This window comes from Phyllostomus hastatus, unplaced genomic scaffold (assembly GCF_019186645.2).
Source record: "Phyllostomus hastatus isolate PE091 unplaced genomic scaffold, TTU_PhHast_1.1 phas_scaffold_28, whole genome shotgun sequence".
Lineage (NCBI taxonomy): Eukaryota > Metazoa > Chordata > Mammalia > Chiroptera > Phyllostomidae > Phyllostomus > Phyllostomus hastatus.
In genome coordinates this window covers 12,700,344-12,727,529 of record NW_025334022.1, presented here as the reverse complement: position 1 = coordinate 12,727,529, position 27,186 = coordinate 12,700,344, and the positions used below count along the sequence as shown (strand labels likewise).

The 27,186-nt window shown below is 40.5% G+C and overlaps 3 protein-coding genes across 4 annotated transcripts; 2 read left to right on the top strand and 1 right to left on the bottom strand.

The window, feature by feature from the left end:
* Positions 1-5,239: 5,239 nt before the first annotated feature.
* RPL36A (ribosomal protein L36a) lies at positions 5,240-8,640 on the top strand. Its single transcript, XM_045817576.1, has 5 exons — positions 5,240-5,306; positions 5,712-5,817; positions 6,047-6,114; positions 8,140-8,262; positions 8,567-8,640. The coding sequence occupies exons 1-5, from the start codon at positions 5,304-5,306 to the stop codon at positions 8,585-8,587; spliced, it is 321 nt and encodes a 106-aa protein (XP_045673532.1). The 5' UTR covers positions 5,240-5,303; the 3' UTR covers positions 8,588-8,640.
* Positions 8,641-9,715: 1,075 nt separating this feature from the next.
* GLA (galactosidase alpha) lies at positions 9,716-19,608 on the bottom strand. Of its 2 annotated transcripts, XM_045817573.1 has the most exons (7): positions 19,309-19,608; positions 15,091-15,265; positions 13,887-14,064; positions 13,047-13,138; positions 10,925-11,086; positions 10,568-10,765; positions 9,716-10,202 (listed from the first exon to the last, which is right to left on the bottom strand). In XM_045817573.1, the coding sequence occupies exons 1-7, from the start codon at positions 19,515-19,517 to the stop codon at positions 9,930-9,932; spliced, it is 1,287 nt and encodes a 428-aa protein (XP_045673529.1). In that variant the 5' UTR covers positions 19,518-19,608; the 3' UTR covers positions 9,716-9,929. The 2 variants fall into 2 exon arrangements, with proteins under 2 accessions (XP_045673529.1, XP_045673530.1); XM_045817574.1 differs by lacking the exon at positions 10,925-11,086.
* A 177-nt stretch (positions 19,609-19,785) lies between these two features.
* On the top strand, positions 19,786-25,941 carry HNRNPH2 (heterogeneous nuclear ribonucleoprotein H2). Its single transcript, XM_045817699.1, has 2 exons — positions 19,786-19,892; positions 23,734-25,941. The coding sequence occupies exon 2, from the start codon at positions 23,786-23,788 to the stop codon at positions 25,133-25,135; it is 1,350 nt and encodes a 449-aa protein (XP_045673655.1). The 5' UTR covers positions 19,786-19,892; positions 23,734-23,785; the 3' UTR covers positions 25,136-25,941.
* Positions 25,942-27,186: the final 1,245 nt, after the last annotated feature.

The following is a 27,186-nucleotide window of genomic DNA, read 5'->3' as shown; positions in this document are numbered from 1 at the left end:
CAGGAGTATGTCCAGAATAGACACCAGGACTGGTAAAGAGAATGGAAACCAAAAGCCACGTGATACGAGATATAATAGAAAGAACTAACAGAAGCCATGTTCACTGTCTTCACATTTCCATGTTATTGTTATCTAAAACCTATAGAAACTCCTGAAAGTCCAGTGAGACTGCCTAAGAGTCTAAAGAAAAGAAGATGTGAGACTACAGATTGGCTGTTTGGCAAAGAAACTTTTAAGAAATGTAGCAAGTATTGGTAATGCTTTTATTTTCTTATTCCCAGAGACCATCCAACAAAATGGGGATGGAATGATCAGAGAGTCAGCTCGGGACCCATGGGTGTTCCTCAGATGTTATGCAAACAGAAGACCCTAGGTTCTCATATTTCCTCACCCCTTGCGTCCCTGCCCAATTCTCTCTCTTCATCCTCTTGTGCCCTACAGATGCCCCTGCTTCCCCTGTGTGATGCTGTGGTTAAGTGCAAGGATATGGTATTAAACTACCTGAAAAAAAATTCCAGCTCTACAAAATAATCATCTGTGTGACTTTGGTTAAGCAAATTTAATGTCTCTCATGTTTCAGTTTCCTCACCTGTTAAATACTATAATAATGGAATAAGCTGTGTGGGTTGTTAGGATTAAAAGAAGTAGTATATAAGGTGGTTAGGAAAATGCCTGGTATATAATAAATGCTGAATAATTGTCAGCTGTTACAATTACCAGGCCACAATAGTCATACTGTATAATGAATGGTAAGGGAACCCAGGCTCTGGAGTCAGATCACCTGTGTTTGTAACCTGGCTCCACTAAATATGTTAACAATTGGCAATTTTAAAAAACAGCCTATGGTCTCAATGTCCTCATCTGTAAGATGAGAATTATAGTAATGCTTACCTCCTAAAATTACTGTGAGAATATTATGACAATCCATTTTAAATACCCTGAAGTCTTTTTCTACTAGAGTAACTCTTTTGAAACCTATCACATGCCTTCTGCCAGGTGTCAATGAAAGAATGTTCAAACCTATAGGAAAGTTTCATAAGAGTTTATTTGAGCCACAATTTTGAGGACATGCTTGAAAGCAAGATGCCAATGGACTGAGAAAACGCTCTGAAGAATGGTAGTTTTGCATTCCCTTTTACATATTTACAATCAAAGTAGAAAACTTCAAGGATGGTCCATGAAATTCATTGGTGGTAAATTAAGGAGGCAGGAGAAAGCAAAAAGGGGAAATCTCTAGGACTGCATACAAATCAAAATGGAGAAATACACACTTTTTTTTTTTTTACATTACTGGGTAGAGGATAGTTAATTAACATTTACAGTACATAGAGATGGTATGCGAGGTCTTCTGTGATTTTATGCTCTAGTGGTCTTGGGCTCTGGTACCTGTGGTGGTGCCTTCGAGGAGCCTAGAAAAGAGAATTACTCTGACATTTCATAGCTATGTTATTATAGATGTATAAGAACAATGGGCAGCACTTGCTTAAGATAAAGTTTGACTTGAAGAAGCTATAGGCCTGGGACATGACTACTTGTGATGATGTGCCCAGTTAGGAACTTTTTTATTCCAATGGCCAAACACCACATAGACCCTTTGTTTAAAGGATTTTATTTATTTATTTTTAGAGAGAGAAGAAAGGAGAGGGAAAGAGAGGGAGAAAATCATCAATGTGTGGTTGCCTCTTGCCCGCCCCCAACTGAGGACCCAGCAGCCCACAACCCAGGCATGCGCCCTGACTAGGAATTGAACCGGAAACCCCTTGATTTACAGGCTGGCACTGAATCCACTGAACCACACCAGCCAGGACCACACTGGCCTTTTTAATAAAAGATACCAATACGCAAATAATCTAATAAATACATATATAACAAAAGTGGAAAAAGTAAAAGTACCTATGGTGAGATGATATTCTTCCCCAAAACTTCATCTTGTGAACATTCTAGGAGTCTGAGTCAAAAAAAAAACCAAAAAACTGCCATTCTGTTCATTCCTCTACCCACCCACTTGTTACAGAACAGGGCCAAGGTGGGGGGTACGATATGCTATTACTGAAAGTACCTGCCACTAGGTTTGCTATGTCTGCCACCAGAGGAAAGATGTCTCTCAATGCCAGAGATTTGTGAAAAGGAAAGGAAATGTTTAAAGCTATACAGACTTATAGTAGTGACCCAATGTCTTTATTAAAATATTAAAGTCTAGTAAGATACCCACAGATGCACACAGTCCTTCCTTCTCCCTCTGCCCTAATTTGGGGTATCGTATCTCAAGAAAAGAAGTCCATGACTCAGGCTCCCGGCATCATCAGCTGTGTTGCCATCAGGATCTCCAATTAATCCAAAGCCATGGGGCACCTTCTCATGGCCCACCAACAAAAGTCCTTGTACCCCTTTTCTTCCAGGCAAAGTCTCTCTTACTTCTTAAGCTATGTGGCCAAAAGAAGCACCCAAAGCTGAGGGGTCCCCACTCTCGCCAAAGCCACATGGTTCTCTCTGTGCTGCCACAGCCGAGTGGTCCTCCTTGTTGAAGCTGAGTGGTGATTCTCTGCTCTAGCCGCCTGGTGATTCCTGTCATGGCTGCCACATCTGGGTTTTAAATCCCAGCATCAACCTTCCTTTGGACCCCCATTTCTGACTCCTCCTACAATCAGTTACACCTGCCAGCATTCCTGTATTATTCCAGGTTTACTAGGCTGCCATAGTAAGTCTGGGCAGGTGTGGCCCCATGTCATGGAGCCAATCATCTCCAAGCTCTCACGCAGGTGCTGTAAACAGGGGGAGCTGCCCCCTCCAGTTACATCTTGGGTGGAAGTCACTTCCATCCCCCTGGCTCAAGGCATTGCCACAGCTATTTAACATATCTATGAAACCAGTTAAAGGTTAGAGGTATGTTAAATGACCACGCCAGAGGTTAGCTGCAAAGCTGTTGCGGTACAAAACAGCTCCGCATGGTCCTGCTCCATGTGTCCCTTCCCCCAACTCACACCTGTGTGGGGAAGGGGTGAGGACATCTTATATATCTTTCTAATATTTCCTGGACACCTTGAGTTCTGGACCCCATTCCAAATCCCTATTTGGGCCCCCCCTCTTGGCTGCACACTGTTTCACACTGACACTTCCTTTGACCCACCTTCATATCCAGCTCACTCCAGTATTCCCTCTAGGGAAGGTTCCATGTTAGCCCTAGGACTTGCCAGTGCCTCAGTAAACAGACTGATATGTTTAAAGGTGCAGTTCCTTTGTTCTTCTGGATAAAGAATGATGATACTGACAGGCTAAAGAGATCTGTGCCAGAGGCAGTCACTGTAGTGTCCCAGAACAGCGACCACAGACTGCAAAATACCACCAGGTCTGGAAAGATACCTTGGAAAGCTTAATAGTGCCAGATAAAGGATAGATACAACTCACAGGACCTTACAGAAGAAAGTGTCACTAAAATCAAACAGTAAAGAGTTTTATTCCATGCCCTGACCAGTGTGGCTCCGTTGGTTGGGCGTCATTCCACAAAGCGAAGGGTTGCTGGGTCAATTCTGAGCAGTACACATGTCTGGATTGGGTTGTGGGTTTGGTCCCTGGTTGGGGTGAGTGGGAGAGGCAACCAATTGATGTTTCTCTCCCTCTTCTTTCTCCCTCCCTTCTTCTCTCTCTAAAAATAAATTAAATATCTCTTAAAAAAGAGTTATTTTCCTGAAACTTGGTTTTGCTAGAAAGGTAAGAAAAGTAACTTTTCACACTCCATAAAAACTTCCATTTCTTGACTTTGCCTGCTCTGAGTTCCCTACTCTCTTTGTCCTGGCAATTCTAATGGCTAGGTGAGCACATCCTGAGGCAGATGCTAAACACCATGAATAGCTCTTCACCCTGTTCCTCCTGGAGGATGACTTTAGTATCTGAGATTACTCCTTCACTTTTAGACAATCTGACTTGCAGAAACTTAAAGTTATAGTTGTGGCCCTAAATGTGAACATCTGCCCAATTCTTCTGTCCCTCTGTCTGATAAGGGGCAGAGAAGCTAAAAATGGGTAGCAATGTTTCCTGATACCACTTAAAGGAAGGCATTGAAAGGAGACCCTGGAAGCCCTTTAGGGAGTTTAGCGAAGACCCAAAATAGACTGCAGACAGTCTCAGGAAATGCCGTTCGAATTCAGCCAGATATAGCCAGTGGCATAGCATTTACCCAGTCCTAAAATTAGCAACTGTTATTCATATAAATCCTACTACAGTTTGATTACAGTTAGCTCTACCTGAGACTAAAATATAACCATGAATAGTGCTGCATGTATCAATGTTTTTTGTTTTTTTTTAAAGAACGGAGAGAGTCTAACACAGCCAGACCATTGAGATTTGGAGTAAAAGCATTGGTGGTGGGCCACTGGGGAAGAAGAAAGTCTTCAGAGAAACCAGGTAATGCTGCTTTGAACCTTTTTATCCATTTTAATTAGTTCAGTTAAGAATTTTAATGATTGGACTTTCCTGTGGTTACTTTTTGGCATCGAGTTTGTTAGTCCTGCCATGCAGGCCTCCCCGAGCTTGTCAGGTTTAGTATGTGGTCCCTCTTTTTGTTCATACAGGTATACAAAGAGGAGAAGAGTTGCTGGATACTTTCTATCCCTTGACCTGATTATTGCTAATGCAGGAGCCGAACAGTTTCATTCTCACTTTTCAGAGCCTAGGACAAACAAACTTGCTCTCTCAACAAAAATGGGCTGCTTTAATGCTGATCATTGTTCCTGTTTTACAAGGTACTTAGTCGGTAATTAAACATTTACTAGCATGATTACTTGATTATTGTACCCAACACATTTGTTGAATGGACGAACTGGCCAATACTCGCAGATGAACTAGAGCACTGGCTCCCTCCAAGTCTTCAGTGGACCAGAAGCTGGCTGCAAAAGATGGTCCCAGTGTCCTTAAGGTGGAACAGGATTGGAACGTGAGGTGAAAGGCCGCTCCACCTGACCCCAGTCCTGGCTTCCATTGCGAATAGGGAGATGGAAGTCAGAGTGGCTGAAAAAGCACTGCTTCCTTCACTTAATGCTGCACCAAATCAGCGTCTGCGGAAAGTGATTAAGTGAGGAAAAGTCTTGCTGGAGGGTGGGAGAAGTCTTAGGCAGAGCCCTTCCTTAAGACCCCGTCTGCGGCACCAACTAGAGTCCTCTCAGCCGCTAGAGGGTGCTGTGCACAGAGTCTTAGACTCTATGGTCTCTCTCACGAACTCCCATGAGGAAGCGCGACTAGGAACCTCCTATATACTTTCGTTTCCGGCCTAGCTTCTTCCTTTCCGTGCTGTTAACGCTCTCGCAAACATGGTAGGACTTTGGGGTTGGGACACATAGTATCCAGTGTAATCTTTCCTCCGCTGTAGACGGTGCCATCCAGGATGGGTCCAGGCCCCTTCGTGGACGCGTTGTAGTAAAGAAACCCAGTGTTGCCGGGTTTGGCCCAGAAGGGACCTGGCTTCAGGGCCAGGAATTGAAGTGGTGGGATCAGACGTAGACATAACCGAGAGTGGAGCAAATACGCTCTTTTTCCACTTTGGGGCTCGTCCGAGGCTGCAGTACGTGAAGCACATGGTGCTGGACCACCTACTAGTCGGAGGGTTAGCGTGGGATTTGAGAGTCGAGCCCTTGTGGGCTGCCCTAGTGTGAACTGGGTCGGCGCTGTGTCATTGGCATCTGATAAACACTGCACTTTCTGAATGGTTTATTTACTAGGTGAACGTTCCTAAAACCCGCCGGACTTTCTGTAAGAAGTGTGGCAAGCATCAACCCCACAAAGTAACACAGTACAAGAAGGGCAAGGATTCTCTGTATGCACAGGGTAAGACGATCTGTTGTATGGGATTTGGTTTGAAATTGGCATTTGTGGTAATAGTATAATATCCGAGCCCAGACCCCTGTCCTGCCCCCGCCATCCTCTGGCTTGGGTATTAATTAATAACCATGTCTGCTGAAAACCTCAAGATAAAAACCGTAAGAAAGTTTTTCTGGGTGGTGGTTGTGATTTATCATCTTTGGTGTACTGTAACAAATAACTTTACTTCCCCCAGGGAAGCGGCGTTATGACAGGAAGCAGAGTGGCTATGGTGGGCAGACTAAGCCGATTTTCCGGAAAAAGGTGGGTAGTGATGAATATTTGAAATGTGTCCCACTGACTAGTAAAGACCCTGCATTTGTTGTTAGCCCACACACCTGTACAATAAAGGTATATGTTTTCATAGTTACAGTGAAGTTGTCTCAGTCATCTGCAGTGACATACTTAGTAGGCAGTGGAGCTAGGAGTACAACAACCTAGATCTGACTCTAGTCTACAATACTGCACCATTGCAGTGTTTGTTTTTTCTTTCCCTTTGTGAAGAGGCAAACATCAAGTTAAGGAATGTGCCCAGCCTTTCTAAGGATTGAAGTTTGAGTGCACAAATATATTCTTTGCCCTGCTTCTGTCTTGTCCTAGGGAATCCTCAGCTCTTGCTTGTAGTAAGAATTCTCTTAATTTTGCTTCTCTGCTCAGAAGCCGGCAGTGAGTCTGCTACCTATCTCATGAAGTCATAAAGCTCTTTAAAATAGACATTTAGGCCTCCCCTCACCCTCTTGAATTCTGTCATTTTCAGACTGAATGTGTATTTGTTTTTACCCCAGATTTGGCTACTCCTTAAAGTACACAGTGCCTGCAATAGCATTCCCATGAAAACGGTTTCTTTTGGCACTTTGCTCTTCATCTAGCTTGGTACCAGCAAGTATTAGGGAGTGACTTGAGTGTTCATTTATCATTCAGGTGCCAAAAATGATTTCATCTCAAAGTGATAAAAGGAATCCTTGCCTTAATCACAGTCAAGTAACTTGTTCAGAAGATGGGGAAGTTCCAGCTAGGTTTGGGTTTTTTTGAGAACTGCAAACTAAGTGGTAGAATTCTCATTATAAGAACAGGCTTAAATTAAAGTTGTATTCATGGGGAGTGTACCTTGAGTTAAAGCAGGGATGTCCAACCTTCTGGCATCTCTGGGCCACACATTAAATACACAAACACTAACGAAAACTGATGAGCCAAAAAAAAGGGTTTTGAGTAAATTGACACTTTTGCATTGGGCTACATTCATAGCCATCCTGGGTCGTGGGTTGGATACCCAAAAATATAGTTGAATACACAAATTCTAGATGTAATTGTAGGTAGGCTCCAGAGAATTGATAGATCTTAAGTAACAGTTGTTAACCCTATTTAATGAATTGTGAAAGTTTTTTTTAATTCATAGTGCATGGACATGGATGATCCATTTTTGGTTGTGTGGAATAGTTACCTATGTAAAGCTGTTAAATGGCCACAAGTTCAAGTGTTATTAATAATGAGTACATATGTCATAAGAAGGCCCTCTACGATGTCTGATGTGAATGGGACTTGATGGCAATTAGATAACCTGCCACCTTTGCTGTTACTGGGTTAGCCAAAAAGTTCGTTTATTTTTTTCCATAAAATATAAGACACATTTTTCATTTTTACCAACAACTATTGATTTGGATATTTTGAGTATGTGGGCTATATCCCATGTGGTATGAAGTTGATTGTTCTCAATGTCTGATTTGATTGCTTATCAACTTCAGATGGGCTACCTGACCAAGGAGCATCATCAATGAGAAATCTCCAGCACAAAACTTTGCAAACCACTTGATAGGTTCGATCAGTCACAGCTGCTCTTTTTTTTTTTGAATTTCAATTGTGTTTTTACCTTTCTTGAAATAATAAAGCATAACATTCCAAAAATGTGACCTATTTTCTTCCATATTCAATATTAAAATGGCTACACAAAGATTCACTAATTCTGATTTCTTTACATGCATGCTGATACAACAGCTGTCAAAATGCAATCAAGCAAAAAAATTTATTTCAAATGAAGTTAAACACAACTAAGTGTCACTAGAGATATCTTAGGGAAAAAAAACAAATGAACTTTTTGGCCAACCCAGTACATTCTCTCTTTAAAGCCACTGGCGTTTTTACATTTCTGTTTTCTACCTATAGCCAATGACACATTGCCACAACTCTATCATTTGCAACACTTTGCTTGAAGGTAGTACATGAGCCAATGTAGTTGTATTTTTGAAGAAAGATTTTCTGCAGTGATCTATGAAAGGTATCATTTTTTTCCAGGCTAAAACTACAAAGAAGATTGTGCTGAGGCTTGAATGTGTTGAGCCCAACTGCAGATCTAAGAGAATGCTAGCTATTAAGAGATGCAAGCATTTTGAACTGGGAGGAGATAAGAAGAGAAAGGTACACAATTTGGGGTGTAAGGTTGAACATTTCTGCCCACTCATTCATTCTGGCATCAAGATCAGGGCTAGTCCTTTTAAAGTACTTGATCTCTGACTGCTGTGGCTCAGTGGACTGAGTGCCAGCCTGTGAACTAAAGTACTTGATCCATAGCTGAGGGTGTAAGGTTTTGGCATGAGTAGTAAAGGGAGAATGAGACCTTAATAAAGAATGGTGATCCCTGTAGGCATAGACACTGCTTGATGGAGTTAGAGGTTCTTTGCAAAGGAAAAAAAACTCACTGTTTTTTTCTTTTCTGTTACAGGGCCAAGTGATCCAGTTCTAAGCTTCATTTTTTGTTTTATGTGACAATAAAATCATAAGGATATGTTTACTTCATGTGGTTTGCATTGGTGTATTTGGGTGGCAGATAAATTAGTGTCATACAAGGGGAAATTTATGCTTACTGGTTCTTGGGTGCTTTACTCATTTTGAATTGAATCTGATTGGACTCACATGTGATGGTTTAGTTTGGCACTTGAATCACTCGGCTTCATGGGATACCTTTTGCTTTTATGAAGTGTTATTGCTTATCTTGGGATGTAAGTAGAGATACAGGGTGAGCTCAGTAACAGTTATATCCATAGTGAATGTAAAGTTTACCAAGAGTGAAATAATTTGTCTCACATGCCTCTGCAACTTCAGTCATTTAATGAGGAATTTGGGCCCTGTTCTCTAGGCACCATCATGCTATGTATTACATGTCTTCAGACTTCTCATACCACCTGAACATTTTGACCTGCCCCCTCAAGTTTAGTAGATGTAAATTTGTTTTATGAAAAGGATTTAATTTCTAAATTAAAATCAATGGAACCTGGCAGTGCTAATATATATTTTTTAAAGCCTAACAGTTTCAAATTCACATCCCTTTCATCATTGTATACTATTTCTTTTTAGAGAGGGAGAGAAACATCAATGTGTGGTTGCCTCTCATGCACCCCCTACTGGGGAACCTGGCCCACAACCCAGGCATGTGCCCTGACTAGGAGTCAAACCGGCAACCCTTTGGTTCACAGGCCGGCACTCAATCCACTGACCCAGACCAATGAGGGCTTGTTTTTGTATAGTATTATATATACACTCAGCTCTTCATACTTGTGCAGCAAAACGATGGTGAAGCAACTGTGCTACATTTGGTGAGTGAAAGTGTCTCAGATGGAGCAGTTTGTTTCCAGATTTGTGTGTCTAGGTGATTAAGTCTGGATTCACCAATTTAATTGCATTTTTTTATCAACTGACAATAATTAGTCTTCCAATTTTGTTAAAAATAATGTAATCACATGACAGGCAAAAGAATTATTAAAACATACTTTGTATTTTGAGCGGGCCTTTTGTGCCCTATTTTTTTTTGGTAGTGAAATTTTACATGAGGAAATATCAGCTGAAGTGGGGTAGTCACTTTGGCAACAAAATACACATTTTTAAGGAAGCTTTTATTTTTTAATCCTCAATGGGGGGGCAATGTTTATTGATTTTGGAGGAAAAAGACATTGAATGATTGTTCCTGTAAGTGCCCCAAATGGGGATTGAACCTGCAATCTATGTGCCTTGACCTGGGATTGAACCTGCAGTCTTGGTGTATGGGATGATGCTCACTCTGAGCCACCGAGCCAGGGCTAAGGAAGTTTTTAAAATGTCTGGCTTCTACCTAGCAGAAGCAAAACAGTACCTGTGGGATTTATTCGAGTTTTTAAACAAGAAGTCCATTCATAAAACCCAAGCTTTGTCTTCGTAGGGAGGAGCTCTGTGATAAAACAGGCAGGATTGCAGGCCACTCCTTGACCCAGGGATGCAATATTGATGGTATAAGAACGAGGTCCACCAATCTCCTGCAGGTTTACCATTGCCACAGCCCAGGCCAAGCTAGAGAGAGGGCGTTCCCACACCTCAAAGTTGTCTTCCTGCAAGGTAAGCCGAGAAAATAGGTGATAGCTTGGTAAGTAGTAATAAGTTGCCTTGTGGAATTTAGTCTTATTGTCAGAACTAACCCTTACAGGAAAAAATTAGTTATCCTGTAGCATGTTTGGGAAATAACGACTCTAGCAAAAACCTTCATTACTGATTATATCAAGCTTAAAAATATATTCTCAGAAGACCAGTGCATATCTTCATACGTAACAGCTTTAGGCCCAAGATAGACTTGGAACTTGGGTATAAAGCCATTTAAACACCAAAATAAACGTTTGGATGAATTGTAAATTAGAAGGCAGGAGAACATGTTGCTAGCCAAGTCCACTTTTCACCCATACAACATTATTTACTGTACCTTTGTAAGTAGGTATCCCTGTTTGCCCAAGGGGTCCTGGTTGATGGCAATTACATCCTTATTCTGAAGGAGCATTTTGGCTTGAAGGCTGATGTGTCGGAGGTCATTGGACATGAGTAATGGAGCTGCCATAATAGCCCAGAGAGCCATCTGAGTTATTTGCTGATCCCAGCTGAGGCCAAAGTTGCCAATCACTAACTGGGACAAAGAATGACAACAATTCAAATGAGAAGACAGAAGCCACCTTCCAGGGCACCCTGACATGCCTGCTCAAAGGAACTTTCTGATTTACCTTGAATGTCAAGTAGGAAACAGACCCACTGCAGGGGTTTGAACACGGAGGGCTCAGATTCTTACCATATCTGGGTCATTCCAACCCCCTGGTCCTGCAGCACTAACAATTGTCTTTTGGTTAGAAGATGTCCACTCCAAAATACTCTTTACACTCTGCCAAGAATCATAAACGTCTCCAGAATTTCTCCAGTGATTACAGTACTGTCGGATTTCTGTATAATTGGGCTGTGAAAACAGAGTTCACTCTTCCGTTTATTTTCTACTAACATTCTTGCAAGATGAAAATAGTCAAGTTTAAAGGAAGCACCTGTAACCTCTTTAGTTTACAGCTTAAAGATCTCCAGGAAGAAAGCTAAATCCTTATTGGATTAGAATTTCATTGTAAGAAGTTTGCTTCAGAAGTAGGCAATGTAACTTAAAACCCCTACTTAAAATGGCTTAAACAATGTTTATGCTGGAAATTTACCAAATGGTAACTAGGTACTGGGATTATGGAGGATTAAAATTTTTTCACAACACACTATTTTCAAACTAACATGAGCATCTGTTGCTTTTATACTCAGAAATAACAAATGATCTTAAGTAAAAACAGCTGCAAAATTACATAGAACTCATCAGACATGATAAGGGCCACCAAGGAACACGTATAAAGGACACATGGACAAAGCCAAAGGGGATAGGTTCAAGGGTGGAAGGTGGGGATGGGTGAGGCGGAGGTCACGGTGAAAATGGAGACAACTGTACTTGAACAATTTTAAGAAAAGCAACAATATTGGCACTATTTTAAACTAATTGTGCATATTTGACAAGAACTCATGAATTCCTGTCAGATACAAAAGTAGAGACGTCAATTTCCTCCAAAACTGGCCATCCACAATTCAATAAAGACTATCATGAATAACTATTTAAAAAAGGCAGTCTGAATCCTAGGCATATAATTTGTTAATAGAACAAATTAAAATTTGTAAATAAGCACGTGGGATATCCAAGGTTTAAGACAGGGGCATCAAACTCATTTTCACCAGGGGCCACATCATCCTCACGGTTGCCTTTGAAGGACCGAATGTAATTTCAGGACTGTGTAAATGTAACTACTCCTTAACTATGGGCAAGGAGCTTGGTGCTGCCGCCAGGTAGAAACAAGGTGCCGGGCTGGATAAAACAAGGTGGAGGGCCGGATTCAGCCTGCGGAACTTGTGTTTGCCACCTGTGGTTTCAGATGTTGAGAAAGAGGTGAAGAGTATATTACAGAGTTTATTACAGAAGGAAATAACAGGGGTTCATTCTATAATTATTCAATACTTACCATATGCTAGGGATATATTGATAAAGTCAGACAATGTCTTGCCCTCCTGGACCTTACATTCTAGTGGAGGAGACAAGCCAGTCAACATATAATTCTATATAGTGCTAAGGGCTTAGTTGGAAACTGAACAGGTTAATATAGTAAAGAATGAATGGATAGAGTACTACTTTAGAGTAGTTAGAGAACACCAGTCTGAGTATGAGGTATCTGGTCTGAGACCTCAATGTTAAGGAGTGGAGAAATTTTGGGAAAGACTGTATCAGGCAGAAAACAAAGAGCAATAGGTCCTGAGGCAACAACAGGCTTGCAGTGTTTGAGAGACAAAAGAACACCAGTGCAGTAAGGGCAAAAGTGACCAGAAATGAGGTTGGAGAGGTAGGCTGGGGTGAGAACAGCAGAGTTTGACTGTATTCCAAGTGCAAGGGGAAGCCAGTTAAATGTTTTAAGCAGGGGAGTGATATGATTCCAGTTACATTTTCACAAGAACACCTGGGTGCTGGTTGGGAAATGGTTGGGGATAGAGAGAATGGAAGTAGAGAGGTCAGGCTGTTGAGAGCAGTTTGGGTGTGAGATTATGGTAGCTAGAAAGACCACGATGGATGCAGAGAGAAATGAGCTGACTCAGGATTTATTTTGTAGATAGTACTGATAGGATTGCTGATGGATAGGTTGTGAACCGTGAGACAGAGGGAAGAATCAAAGATGACTGACTTCCCAAGTGGTGATAGCAGAGGGGATGGTAAGAAGTGGTTGGATCCTGGGAGAAATGGTAGGATAAGACTGTTAAGTAAAGTGAGACTTTGAAGGAGACCTTTGTTCTCAAGTCCTAAAAATCTATCACCAAGGTTCTATCGGATTCTGGACTCACTACCTCCTCACCTTATGAAAGGGCCACATATAAAGGGGCCACTCACAGGAGTACACAATGCTTCTGCCAGTCTTGTTCAAGGCCAAGGACATATGCTTATAACCTGTATAAGAAAACAATGGATAAAATAAGGGGAGGAAGGGAATTTCCAGTGGTGGCTGTATAGTTTAAAAAGAAGCTGCCTGGCCCTGGCTAGGTAGCTCAGTTGGTTAGGGTGTTGTCCCCATATGTGAAGGTTATGAGTTCGATCCCCATTCAGGGCACATTCAAGAATCAACCAATGAATACATAGATAAGTGAAACAAGAAATTGATTTTTCTCTCTCCCATCCTCTCTCTTTAAAATCAATTAAACAAAAGACACTGTATAGAAGGGCCATGTTTATATTTTAAACCAGCAGCAGAGACAAGTGGCTGCTCTATGCTGAAATTGTGTCTAAAACATCCTACACTGCTGGGATTGTTCTGAGGATGCAGTATGGGATGGTGCATATATTGAGAAAAGGCAGGCATGAAGATGCCCCTTTTCTGACACTGCATGACATTTTGATGCTTTCCCAAATGATGTTATGGAGAGTTAGAATTCCTATTTGTAATGAACTCAGAGCCCTCTTGAATTAAAAGTGCACAATATTAGCCATAGTTAGGCAAGCATGGATTTTACATTGCATGAATGAATGAATGCATGGACAAACTGAAAGAAGAGAAGTAGGAGCTCTGGCACATTGAGAATAATTATTTCCAGTATTGTGACTGGGTACTTAAACTGGGAAGATTGGTTCTGTGGATGCTCAGTTACCTTGGCCTCAAAGTTCTCTTTGCTCATGGCTAAATCTTTTGAATGAAACATACCATCTGCCAACTGTTCCACACTGTCACAGTAACAACCATCAAATTTTAGCAGATCTACTCCCCAGTCAGCAAAGGTCTCAGCATCAATGTCATAGTATCCAAAACTCCCAGGGAAGCCTGCACAGGTTTTTTTCCCAACATCTGCATAAATCCCTAGCTTCAGTCCTTTGCTATGGACCTGAAAAGAGAGGAAAGAGTTACCACCATAGAAGGGCAATCATGAAACAGAGAGAACCACTTTAGTCTGTAAGAGACACATACACACTTCACCAGGTATCAGGGGCATTTTTTTTTCACAAGCCCCCCAAATTATCCAGATGACTTTGTTGGGAGACAAAGAGTAAATTCTCCAATTCTGCTGAGTTCAAACTACACATATAAGCTATAGCATAGAACTGAAGAGAAAGCTATCAGCCACTCTAATCTTCCTCTGCTGGGTACCTAAAAGTTACCTTTCCAGGGCGATGATAGATTTGTCTGGACAGACTCTCCTTGACCAAACATTAGTTAGGTTCCTCTGAGTCCCCTTGTTAAGTAGGCCTCAACCTTGGCCTTCGGTGTCCACTTAGCAAGAATCCTACTGAGTCTTCTTCCCACTCTCCATACATGATCAAATTCCTCATCTCCCACCTGTGATGTTTAAGTCCTTGGCCTATCTTTGGCAAGAATTCTCCTCCCTTGACGTTTCCTCTTAGTAATTTTCCATTCACTGACCCTCTTAATCTGCTTGTTGGCTATAAATCCCCATTCATTTTTGTTATGTTCAGAATTGAGCTTGGTTCCTCTTACTGCAGCAGTACTAAATAAAATGACTTCATTGCTTTTAATTAATATTTGGCTCTATTACTCTTTAACAATCTCTAGCAATAGTCTCTCCTATCTTCTAAAATTCTAGTGTATAGTACAATTGCAATACTGTTCAAAGCTTATATGGAAATATATGCACACATATGTAAAAAACCAAGCTCCTTTTTATTCCCAGAGAATTCAGTTGTTTCAGCAAAAGGAGAACTTATCTAAGATGGGCCTCAAGAACTAATGCTAAACAGGTATCTGCTGATGGGATGAAAATTCCACCTGATAAGCCTTATAATTCAATATTTAGATAATGGCACCTATTTTACTTTCTAGATTTTTCTGAGCAAGCTTCTATACAGAAGAGTTTAGTCTCCTGAATGAAAAGGAAAATTATCTATAAACTCACATAATTAGCTAGGTGGCGGATTCCACTAGGAAAGCGTATAGGGTCTGCCTGAAGTCTGCCTTTTGAGTCTCTTTGGGCAGCCATCCAACAGTCATCAATGCAGAGGTACTCATACCCTACTTCCTTCCAGCCATCTGAGTCCATGAGATCTGCCATTTGCATGAAGAGCTTCTCACTGAAAGAGAAATTCCAAGAATCAGTACAATTCATTAAACAAGTGATTGAGTACCCTCTATTTGTCAGGTACCTTGGGATTTCCAATTTCTTTCAACCCAGTAATAGTTGGGTAGTAATCACAACCAATTTGAGGTAAAATGGACTGGGCCCTTTTTGTTATCTTTCCCCTCCACTCTTGATATTTCTACCCTAAGATCCCTGAACAATTATAATGGGAATGAGAAATGCATGAAATTGAAAAGGCTATTAGAACTATGAAGAAAGTTCAGTTAAGTTAGAAACTACAGTTAACATAATCAACAGCTTCCTTAGATATCAACAATAACCTACTTGGAGAAAAAGATACCATTAACAAGAGCAACCAAAAACGCAACAGGAAAAACCTAAAATATCTAGAGATAAATTTAAGATATCATTTTGTTCCTGGATAAGAAAACTCAATATTAAAAAGAAGCTAATGCTCCGTACACAGCTTTATCCAGTTAATAAAACCCTGAACAAATCCCAAAAGGACTTTTTAAGGAACTTGGCAACATGATTGGAAAGGTTCACCTAAAATATTAAACATGTGATCATTCTCCAAAAGATAAATGAAGCTGCTGTAGTACCAGTAGCATTAGAATACACAGATCAGTGGAATTAAAGAGAAAGTTCAGAATGAGATCCTTCCAGCCATTTGGTACCATGGAATTTAGTTAATATTAAATGTGGCATTCTTTATAGGAGAATAATGGCCAGATGAATTAAAGAGTTAAATATTTTAAAAATCCATAAACATACTAGTAGAAAATATAGGTGACTATATTATCTTCAGGCAGAAAAGGACTTTTTCAGAAATAAAGGAAAATATTGATATTTGATATATAAATATCAAAACCAACACATAGCAAAAACCACCATATTCACAACATATGGTAGACAAAATACCACCCCAAAAGCAAGCAACCCCCCAAAACAAACAGAATATTCCAACTGAAAAATAGGGAAATAATACAAACAGGAAATCCATAAAAGAAACCATGCAAAGAGCCAATTTAACAAATGGAAATAAAAACACCTACCAGACTGGCAAAGTTTTTTTTAATTGTTGTTCAAGTACAGTTGTCTCCATTTCCTCCCCATCACTCTCCACCACCCCAGCCATCCCCACAGACTGGCAAAGTTTTAAAAGAATGATCAAAATGCAGTGTTGGCCAGGGTGTGGGGAAACAGGCATTCTCATATACTATTGTTGGGAATGTGCATTTGTAAAACTTTTTGGGAGGACAGTTTGATGTCACAAAATGAGCATACATTTGGACCCAGTAATTAGACTTTTAAGGAAAGAATCAGGTGATGTAGAGTGATGCATAGTTTTGTTCATAATAATGAAAAATTGAAGAGCCTTAATAGCTAGCAATGGGAATCTGCTTAAAAAATTATGGTATATACACACAATTTGCATTTATGAAGCTCTTATTCTGTGCCAGGTACTCTGCTTACATTTAGGAAAGGTAAGTAATTTGCCTAAGGTCACAAGGCTAAATAACTATGAGCTACAATTTGAGTACAGGCAGGCAAAGTGCAATCTTGTTAACAATTTACAACATAAATATGATATCATTTTTATTGAAAATGAAAGAAGAAATTTGTGTTATTTACTAGAAAACTATTCCAAGGCTGTATATTAACATTTTAACCATGATTATTTCTGAGTGGTGGAATGAGGGGAATCTTTACTTTCATTATATTCTTCTTTACTATCTACATTTTTTGCACTGATCATGTATTAGTTTTAGAATCAGATATAAAAATAAGACAACTACCACTTAGAAAAAAATTAAAAGATGAAAAAATATATGTGATGGGCACAATTGCCAGTTTACCCCAGGGTCACAATGGACTTACTCTGAAACTTAGAAGGGAAATTCATTCTGTGGTGTTTGATCAACATCCTGACTTTATCTGTAAAGCTGTAAAGACACTCATAGGAATAACTATGGGTACTGGCATGTACCATAGCCACTGCTTTTAGAGGGGCCTCTGTACCGTTTATGTCTTTATTATGTTTAAGAACTATTCTGTTATTAACCAGTGTCACACCAAGAAGTGATAAAAAAAAAGAACTCAATATGACAGATGGGTACTAGACTTATCAGAGTGATCACTTTGTAAGTTATATAAATGTCTAATCACTATGTTTTACATGTGAAGCTAATATAATATTGTATGTTAACTATAATTGAAAGTTTAAAAAATTAAAAAAAACTATTTTACAGATCCTTTTGAGTCAATTCCCTGAGGTAAGAGTTGTTATTGCCAGCCCTGGCCAGGTAGCTCAGTTGGAGCATTTTCCCCTGTATGCCAAGGTTGCAGGTGCAATCCCTGGTCAGGGCACATATAGTAGTCAACCAATGAATGCATGAATGGGTAAAGCAGTGGGTCAATGTCTCTCTCTCTCTCTCTCTTTAAAAATCAAGAAATTAAACAAAGTATTATTCCAATTTACAGACTTATTCCCAATTTACAGACTCAGAATGTGTGGATCAGATAATTTCAATACCTGTCTTATCCAGCCTTGTTGGGGAAGGTCAGCAATAAGACACTGACCCTCCCAGTGGATCTGGAAAACTGGAGGCTCCTCACCCCTACCCCTGTCCTTGAAATGTGCATTCTGCATGCCTTCCTCTTCCAAAAAGCTGCCCCTAGGATGCAGCCTAGAATAGGAATGTGTTGATACTATAAGGGCAGTACACATGCATACCTTGTGTACACTGGTACGCTTCACTTTATTGCGCGTCACAGATGTTGCCTTTTTTTTTTTTTAAACAAATCGGAGGCAAGACTTTTGACCAACAAAAAGAGTGACTCACTTTATTGCGGTGGTCTGGGTCCAAACCTTCGATAGCTGAGGTACGCCTGTATGTGACTGAACCCAGCTAAGGCCTCTGTACAAACTTTTATTTGGCTGGAAAGTTTGGAAAACTATACCTCTTGCAGCCTTGCAAGACAATCTGTCTAGGTAAATTCCCTTCCTGATTAAAACTCCAACTGCCCTGGCTGGTGTGGCTTAGTGGATTGAGAACCAGCCTGTGAACCAAAGGGGTCGCTGGTTTGATTCAGTCAGGGCACATGCCAGGTTGTGGGCCAGATCCCCAGTAGGGGGCGCACAAGAGGCAACCACACATTGATGTTTCTCTTTCTCCCTCCCTTCCCCTCTCTAAAAATAAATAAATGAAATCTTAAAAAAAAAACAAAACCCTGCTACCTACTAATCTGGAGTGGTCTGCCACTTCCTTGGGTTTCTCCCAGCCCTCCTCTACTGGGGTGGCTTCAGATTACACTTACGGATGGTTTTGGCCAGTTTGCAAACCAACAAGCCTTAATCCTTGGCTTCCATATACAGGCATACCTCGGAGATATTGCGTGTTTGGTTTCAGAACACAGCAAATAAAGTAAGTCCTAATCTTTTTGCTGGTGGAGGGTCTTGCCTTCAATTTGGTAAAAAAACAAAACAAAACAAAACTGTGAAGCGCAATAAACTGAAGTGCAACAAAACGAGGTATGCCTGTATAAAGTTCCTCTAGATCAACCTTTTAGCCAGATGCCACACTCAAGGGCAAGAGGGTGAGGAGATCGCAGAGACTCCATGGTCTACCTAAATCCCTCACATTACAGTCAAGGAACCCTGTGACCCAAAAGAATAGTCTTCTGTCTCTCCTACTCACTGCAGCTGTGCTCGCTGCTAGAACCCGCAGAGGCAGAGCAGCAGCTCACAAGAAGGTTCTGACGGGGCTGGATGGTAAGTGGAGAAAGTCCCTAGCTAGGTAATCTGGTAGAGACCGAGAAGCCGGAAGCAGGGCCCGCTGGCTGGATTTCCAACCCAGAAGGTGTCATACGGAAACAATTTAGGGCTAGTCCCCATCCGGGACAGTGTGCTGGGAATAAAAAAGCAGCAGCAGTAGGAAGATCTCCCTCAGGCTCAAATGTTCCTGCTGAGACCCTCTACCCCTCCAAACAGAGGGGCAGGTGAATGGAAGGGGTACCCAACGTCTCCGATACCTGATACAGGAATCCGGCTCTTCTTTGCAGTCAGTGTTGCACATGAAACGCTCCCAGTGAAGCCAGCCCATGGTAGGGGTCATTGCCAAGCCATTGTCCAGGGCCCAGGCCCCAGGAATGTCCCAGAGAACCTGAGCCAGGAAACAAAGCGCCAGCAAGCAGCCTAGATGCTGGACTCTGCTTGTCAGCTTCATTGTCACAGTAACCATCCATAACAAATTTCCCCGGTATACTGGGCTTTTAACCTCAATTACTGGAGTTACGTAATGACGTTTTTTCTCAGGTAACTGGAACAGCAATCCCCAGAGGCAGACCAATGATCAGACACGTAAGACGCACCACAACCAATCACACTCTTTCTTCCTTGACATTGGCCTGCCCTATTTTCATACCGGAAGGAAGTGTGATATTTCGGTGATTCCCGAGCTTAAGCCAAGAGTTGTTCACGTGACTGACATCTCACATGACGTAGCTGCTCACGTGATCACTCGCTTACGTGAGCAGAAGTAGTTCTGGTCGCCGTTTACCGTCTTGCTATAGCCGTTTGAGGGAAGGAGGAGGAACATCATCCGGCACTGTTAGAGGTTGGTGTGGAGGGTGGGAACTGGGGACCCAGGGATGGTTATGATGAAGATGAAAGCGGGGTCCGTGGGCCGCTCTCGCTTTTCTCGCTCCTTGCTTTTCCCCCTTCCCCGCCCCCCACTCCCCCATCTCAGTGCCGGGAAGCCGCCTTTGCTGCGCCTGGTGGGGAAATGGTGGACGTTCGTGACTGTGTATGGTTTTCGTGTATCTCTGTCTGGGTGGGTCTCAGGAGACCCTTAAGAGAAACCTTAAGGCGAAAAACGTTTAAAAACCAGGTCCGTGGATTAGGAAAAACATGTTGAGACTAGTGGTCTGAGTGCTGGTCCATCCTTTCAGGTACTCAGTCTCCACTGCCTGATTGTCTGTCTGTAGGGAGAGGCACCAAGTCAGCTTTACATGTAAAATCACGTCTAGGTAAATGTTACATGCCTGACGGAGGTGCCCAATAAATATTTTCACTGAGACGAATATTTAAATAACATTTATTTTTCTACTTATAACAGCAGTTTACTGGTTTAATTTAGAACAGTCAAAAATAATAGCATTCTATGTTTTTAAAAATATAGTCATAATTAATCACCCAGAGGTAACTACTCAGCATTATGGTGTATAAAAAGTATGTGTATAACACGCATATAAGTAGACAAATTCTTAACACAAATGGAATCCTGGTTCCTTCTTCAGCCAGCGGAGAGAAGTGGCCTTCTCAGGAGATAGAGTAATGAAGCAGAACTTCCCTGCCACTACAGAGAGGATGTTTAGGCCCAGAGTACTGCAGGGACATTAAATGAGGCGGGTCATCTAAGAGCTAAGACAGGCAAAAAATTAGTCTGAAAATCTATCGCTCCGATCTAAAGATGGTTTATAGGAAGACCCTTTATCACTGTATATGCAGTGTGAAAGTCATATAATGGGCAGTTAGTCTTTGTTGAATTGAATCCTCTGTCCTTTTGTGGCAGTTAGTACACTGTGCTTTCTAAGAGGCCCAGTGTTCCTACACCGTGTCAAATAAGCCACCCACATACCAAATTAGAAACTTATAAAATTTGCTAGCAACCCTAAAAAAGCAAACATTTTAACTTATGTGTTATTTTTGCTGAAATAAAATTAATTACTCTGTACAAAATTAAGAATGCACCTAAAATTTTAAATAAAATTGAAAAAGTGTAAACCTACCAGTGAAAAACCACTATTAACATTTGACACATTCTCCATGCATATATTTTTCCTAACATTGTTTTTTAAATTCCAGTTGCAGTGATTTTTAAAAATTAAACATATGTAATAGTATATAGGGTAAAAAGTGAAAATCCACTTCACTCTTTGGACTTTCCAGTTGTTTTCTCAAAAAAAAATTGTATTATATGCTTCCAGATCTTACTATATGCATGGATGCTTGTGTATAAGTAGGGCCATACTATACATATTTTTTCATTTAATATGTTATGGAAATCCTAGGTCAGGGTATATCTTTTTTAAAAGCTTTGTAGCTCTCCATTTTAAGGGTAAAGTATAATTCATTCAGCTATCCCCCTTTTGATGGATAGTTAGGTTTCTAATTTTCTACAATTGCTGACAGTGCTGCAATGAACATTTGTGAGTATTTCAGTTGACCAGGTTCTGGAAGGAATTCTGGCAGGGTTAAAGAATACATGTTTTTCACATAGTTGAGATTATAAAGTAGATGTGATCTTGGGTCACTTAGGATTATAGGCATAAGTAATTTCTCATGTTATTAAATATTTTTATGATTTTTAAAAATTAAGTGTGTAATATTCTTTTTTATTTTTTATCCTCACCCAAAGACACATTTTCATTGCTTTTAGAGAGAGAGGAAGACAGAGAGAGAGGGAGAGGGGGAGGGGGAGAGAGGGAGAGGGAGAGGGAGAAAGAGAGAAAGAAACACCGATTGGTTGCCTCCTGTATGCTCTGGGACCAGGGATCATACATGCCTGAACCAGGGATTGAGCCCGAAACCTAGGTATGTGCACTGACCGGGAATCAAACCTGCAACCTTTGGGTGTACGGGACAATGCTCCAACTAACTGAGCTACACCGGCCAGGGCTTTGTCTTTCTTTAATAAAATACCTTTCAATGAGTATATAGCTCCATAAATCTTTGTCTGAATTTCATATCATTTCCTTAGAGCACATAAACTGAAGTTGATCTACTACATCAAAAGACATGATATATATTTCCAAATTGCTTTTCAGAAATACTGTACCAACTTTCATTCTTCTGGGTTTGTGTTAGTTTGTGAACCCTGAATATAAGCATTGATTTATCCTCACTGTTTAGTTTTCACTATCTTGACAGGTGAAAAGTGGCAATTGATTCTGGTTTTAACATGCATTTCTAGTAATTGATGAGGTTTGAACATTTCTCAGACTCCTCTCCTGCATCCTCATGTATCTATTCTCCTGTTTGTCACTAAGTCCCACAGTCCACTGCTTAGAATGCCTAGATAACATCTTTCCTCCTTTTAAAAAACTGTTGTTGCCTTAGGTAAGGGATGTCAGACTTATTTTCACCAGGGGCCACATCAACCTCTTGTTTGCCTTCAAAGGGATGAATGTAATTTTAGGACTGTATAAATGTAAATACTCCTTAACATTTAAGTGAGAGCTCCACACAGCTGCAGGGTAAAAACAAGGTGCAGCCAGATAAAACAAGGTGGAGGGCAAGATTTGGCCTGCGGGCCTTTTGTTTGTCACCTGTCCCTTAGGTGAATCCTTAACTTATCTCTAGGAGATCAGGGTTCTAAATGATCTTGCTAATGTCACCTCAACCCCCTCTATTTGAGTGCCACACTGTTGCCAGGGTGATCTATCTGAAAGGCTTCTGAAAATGTCAGTTTCTTCCCCTCACTCCAGGTAGCTCTCCTGTTAAAGGCCCTTAGGTTTTGTCTATCAAATCAGGCCTTTGGGATCTGATCTTTATCTTGCTAGTTTCATCTACTGCCTTGCCTCTTCCTGTTTTATATTCCATCATACTTTAAAAAATTTTATGGACCCCTGAACCAGTTAGTCTGTTTCATTTAACCATTCTGTGCCACCTGATAGCATTGACCAACTGTGCCTTGCTTTAATGCCACCCTTTCAGCCTACACAGAATTCTGTCATAGCAGAGACAATGTTTACTTTCCCTTTTTTTAGTAAAGACATATAGTGCTCCCATAGGACCATAAATCCTTTTTGGGTTTATTGATCCTTATATGCCAGAGCCAAATACTGGGCCTGGCAACTGAAAAATGTAAAATGAATGCATGAATTTCCCACTATGTCTTTTTTCCATTTATCTCTTAGGCCTCGATATTCCCCTGATTTTATTAACTTACGTGAGTTCTTTATATAAGGGTATCAATGCATTTGTTACAGGTATCTTCTCAAGTGTATTATTTGTGTTCTGTTTAATATTTTGATGTAATGAAGTTTTATGTAATCATATATAGTCATTCTTTATTTTGTTCCCATCTTCCACTGATTGTATTGATGTTAATTTTTACTGTTTTTTCTTTTGACTATGGTGTTACAATAATATATGGTCAATGTAGAAATCTTAGAACATACTGAAATTTCCAAAGAAAATATTCCCTTAAACAAAAAGCTTCCATAATTCTACCACCCAGAAATAACCACCATTAATGGTATCCAACACATAATAGGTACCAAGTAAGTAATTGTTGAATGAATTAGAAATTTGTTGCAGTCTTTTTGTTTATATGAATGTCTTACCAAAAAAAGCTATCAGTGTATTTGAATTTTATATTAATAGTTTGCTTTTTTTCCTCTTACTATATTGTGAACATTGTTCCATGATAATAGTGTTCTCATTTTTTTCAGCTACACTGTATTTGCGTTGAGCTGAGCTTGCCACCAAGAGCCTACAGTCACCATGATGCTGGGCACAGAAGGCAGGGAGGGTTTCGTGGTGAAGGTCAGGGGCCTACCCTGGTCCTGCTCTGCTGATGAAGTGATGCGCTTCTTCTCTGATTGCAAAATCCAAAATGGCACATCAGGTATCCGTTTCATCTACACCAGAGAAGGCAGACCAAGTGGTGAAGCATTTGTCGAACTTGAATCAGAAGATGAAGTGAAATTGGCTTTGAAGAAGGACAGAGAAACCATGGGACACAGATATGTTGAAGTATTCAAGTCCAATAGTGTTGAAATGGATTGGGTATTGAAGCATACAGGTCCGAATAGTCCTGATACTGCCAATGATGGCTTCGTCCGTCTTCGAGGACTCCCGTTTGGCTGTAGCAAGGAGGAGATTGTCCAGTTTTTTTCAGGGCTGGAAATTGTACCAAATGGGATGACACTGCCGGTGGACTTTCAGGGGCGGAGCACAGGGGAGGCCTTTGTCCAGTTTGCTTCACAGGAGATAGCTGAAAAGGCCTTAAAGAAACACAAGGAAAGAATAGGGCACAGGTATATTGAAATCTTTAAGAGTAGCCGAGCTGAAGTCCGAACCCACTATGACCCCCCTCGGAAGCTCATGGCTATGCAACGACCAGGTCCCTATGATAGGCCAGGGGCTGGCAGAGGGTATAATAGTATTGGAAGGGGGACTGGGTTTGAAAGGATGAGGCGGGGTGCCTATGGTGGAGGGTATGGAGGCTATGATGATTATGGTGGCTATAACGATGGCTATGGCTTTGGGTCTGATAGATTTGGAAGAGATCTCAATTACTGTTTTTCAGGAATGTCTGATCATAGATACGGAGATGGTGGGTCCAGTTTCCAAAGCACCACAGGGCACTGTGTACACATGAGGGGATTACCTTACAGAGCTACTGAAAATGATATTTACAATTTTTTCTCACCTCTTAACCCCATGAGAGTACACATTGAAATTGGACCTGATGGCAGAGTTACTGGTGAGGCAGATGTTGAATTTGCTACTCATGAAGATGCTGTGGCAGCTATGGCGAAAGACAAGGCTAATATGCAACACAGATATGTGGAGCTCTTCTTAAATTCTACTGCAGGAACAAGTGGTGGGGCTTATGATCACAGCTATGTAGAGCTCTTTTTGAATTCTACAGCAGGGGCAAGTGGTGGTGCTTATGGTAGCCAAATGATGGGAGGGATGGGCTTATCCAACCAGTCTAGTTATGGGGGTCCTGCTAGCCAGCAGCTGAGTGGTGGTTATGGGGGTGGTTATGGTGGTCAGAGCAGTATGAGTGGATATGACCAAGTTCTGCAGGAAAACTCCAGTGACTATCAGTCAAACCTTGCATAGGTAGAGAAGAAGCGCTAAACAGCTACTATAGAAATAAAAGCTGTTCATTTATGGGAATTGAATAGAATGGGAGGGCTGTCTAGCATATCCAATATGACTGGTAAATGGGAAATACTGATTGTGATCACTCTTGGTCAGCTTGCTTTTTTCTTTTCTCTCTCTTTTTCTTTACTCTTATTTTTTTAAGAACAAACATTAACACTTGCATTATAGGCTTGTGACTTATGCTTACTGTAAAATGGAAGGCAAGGTTGTTTTCAAACTGCAGGCTCAGTAATTTTGAACACTGAAACATTCATGTAGGATGTAATAACAGTTCAGTATTGATCATAACTGTTAAAACAATTTCCATCTTTCCTCAAGTTAGTTATGTTATAGGAGTGTACCTAAGCAGTAAGCATATTTAGGTTAAAGCAGTTTCACTTATGTTAAATGTTGCTGTTATACCACAATACATTGAAAACTTGGATGCATGTTGAGAAACATGCTTTTCTGTAAAACTCTAATATAGGCGCTCTGTCTACGATTCAAAGTGAAAACATTTGGCATGTTTGTTAATTCTAGTTTTTTGGTTTATTATCCTGTAGGGCACGTGAGTGTATACTTTAACTTGTTTTTTTTTTAAGATCTGGGAAAATTTTGAGATGTAACACCACACCAATCAGTGCTTTAGGAGTTGGGTATGTCATTTGTATAAAATTTTGAAGCTTTGATTTAAGTCTTTCCTTGTATTGTGATTTCCATTAGATGTATTGTACTAAGTGAAACTTGTTAAATAAATCTTCCTTTTAAAAACTGGAAAAAAATCTTCTACAGCTTAATTTTTATTATGTTCTGTCATATGAGCCATTTTTTCCACAGTCCTCTGCTGTTGAAGTTTTAAATTGTTTTGAGTTTTTTAGTTATTATAAACACATTAACATCTTCATAATTCTTGCATATATCATTAATTATTCTTAAGGTATATTCCTAAAAGTATGCTGAGTCAAAGGTACATGCATTTGAGAAGCTTTTGATTTGTATTACTGGGAAGATCATGGTACTTTGTGTTGCCATCAGAAGTGTGTGTTTTTTGATCTGGCTGGTGTGGCTCAGTGGATTGAGCTCTGGCCTATGAACCACAGGGTCGCCGATTTGGTTCCTAGCTAGGGCACATGCTTGGGTTATGGGCCAGGTCCCCAGTGGAGGTGCAGGAGAGGCCACCACACATTGATGTTTCTCTCCCTCTCTCCTTCCTTTCTCTCTCTAAAAATCAAATCTTTTTTAGAAAGTGTGTGTTTTTAACTTTTATCCCCATAGCCTTCTCAATCATGCACATTATTCTGGATCTTGGCTGACTTGTTAGTTGAAAAATGGTATTCTATTGTTATTTTAATTTGTGTTTCGTTGATGAATGTTGAGGTGTAGCAACTTTCTGTTTGTTTCTAAACTTACCACCATGTCCACAGGACTATTGTGGGCTACTCTGGAGACTACTTTATCAACACAGCATCCTCCAAAATCCAAAGAAGCAAAAGCAAATAATGTTCTTCCTTTTGTTTAACCATAAATGGGAAAATTTAAGGCACCTTGATATGGTTTGAAAACGTAGGTCTGTGTTATAGAAATAATTGTCTCCTCCATAAATTAATAGTCTAAACACCCTTTAAGGTTTTTTAGAGCATTTAAACCTTAAACCAGTGGTTCTCGAACTTAAGCATGTACCAGAATCCTCTGCAGGACCTGTTAAATTGATTTCAGGGCCCCATTCCTAGAGTTTCTGGATTTCTGTAGTTGTAATGCCTGAGATTTTGCCGATGATGCAGTTTTCACAACCATGTTTTGCAACCCATGATAGCTCTCTAAAAGGCTTATTTGAACCCTAATACAGCAACTTTTAAGAAGTAGCTTCCTTCATGATCCCTGATTGCCTCCCTTTCTGTTAAAGTATACTTTGCATATGCTTATTAACAATACCTGTGATATCTGGGTTATCTTAAATTTTTGCCCACATCATAGTAGCCAGTAAAAATTACACCTTTTTAAAAATAAATTTTATTTATTTATTTTTA

Bases quoted from the DNA above. Each gene is read 5' to 3' on its own strand.
- GLA (XM_045817573.1), bottom strand. From the start codon at position 19,517: ATGGTTACTGTGACAATGAAGCTGACAAGCAGAGTCCAGCATCTAGGC. The intron at 14,065-15,090 runs GTGAGTTTATAG...CTCTCTTTTCAG, and splicing joins TCCGCCACCTAGCTAATTAT to GTCCATAGCAAAGGACTGAA. The intron at 13,139-13,886 runs GTATGTTTCATT...TTTCTTATACAG, and splicing joins TGTGGAACAGTTGGCAGATG to GTTATAAGCATATGTCCTTG.
- RPL36A (XM_045817576.1), top strand. The intron at 6,115-8,139 runs GTGGGTAGTGAT...ATTTTTTTCCAG, and splicing joins AGCCGATTTTCCGGAAAAAG to GCTAAAACTACAAAGAAGAT. The intron at 8,263-8,566 runs GTACACAATTTG...TTTCTGTTACAG, and splicing joins GAGGAGATAAGAAGAGAAAG to GGCCAAGTGATCCAGTTCTA.
- HNRNPH2 (XM_045817699.1), top strand. From the start codon at position 23,786: ATGATGCTGGGCACAGAAGGCAGGGAGGGTTTCGTGGTGAAGGTCAGG.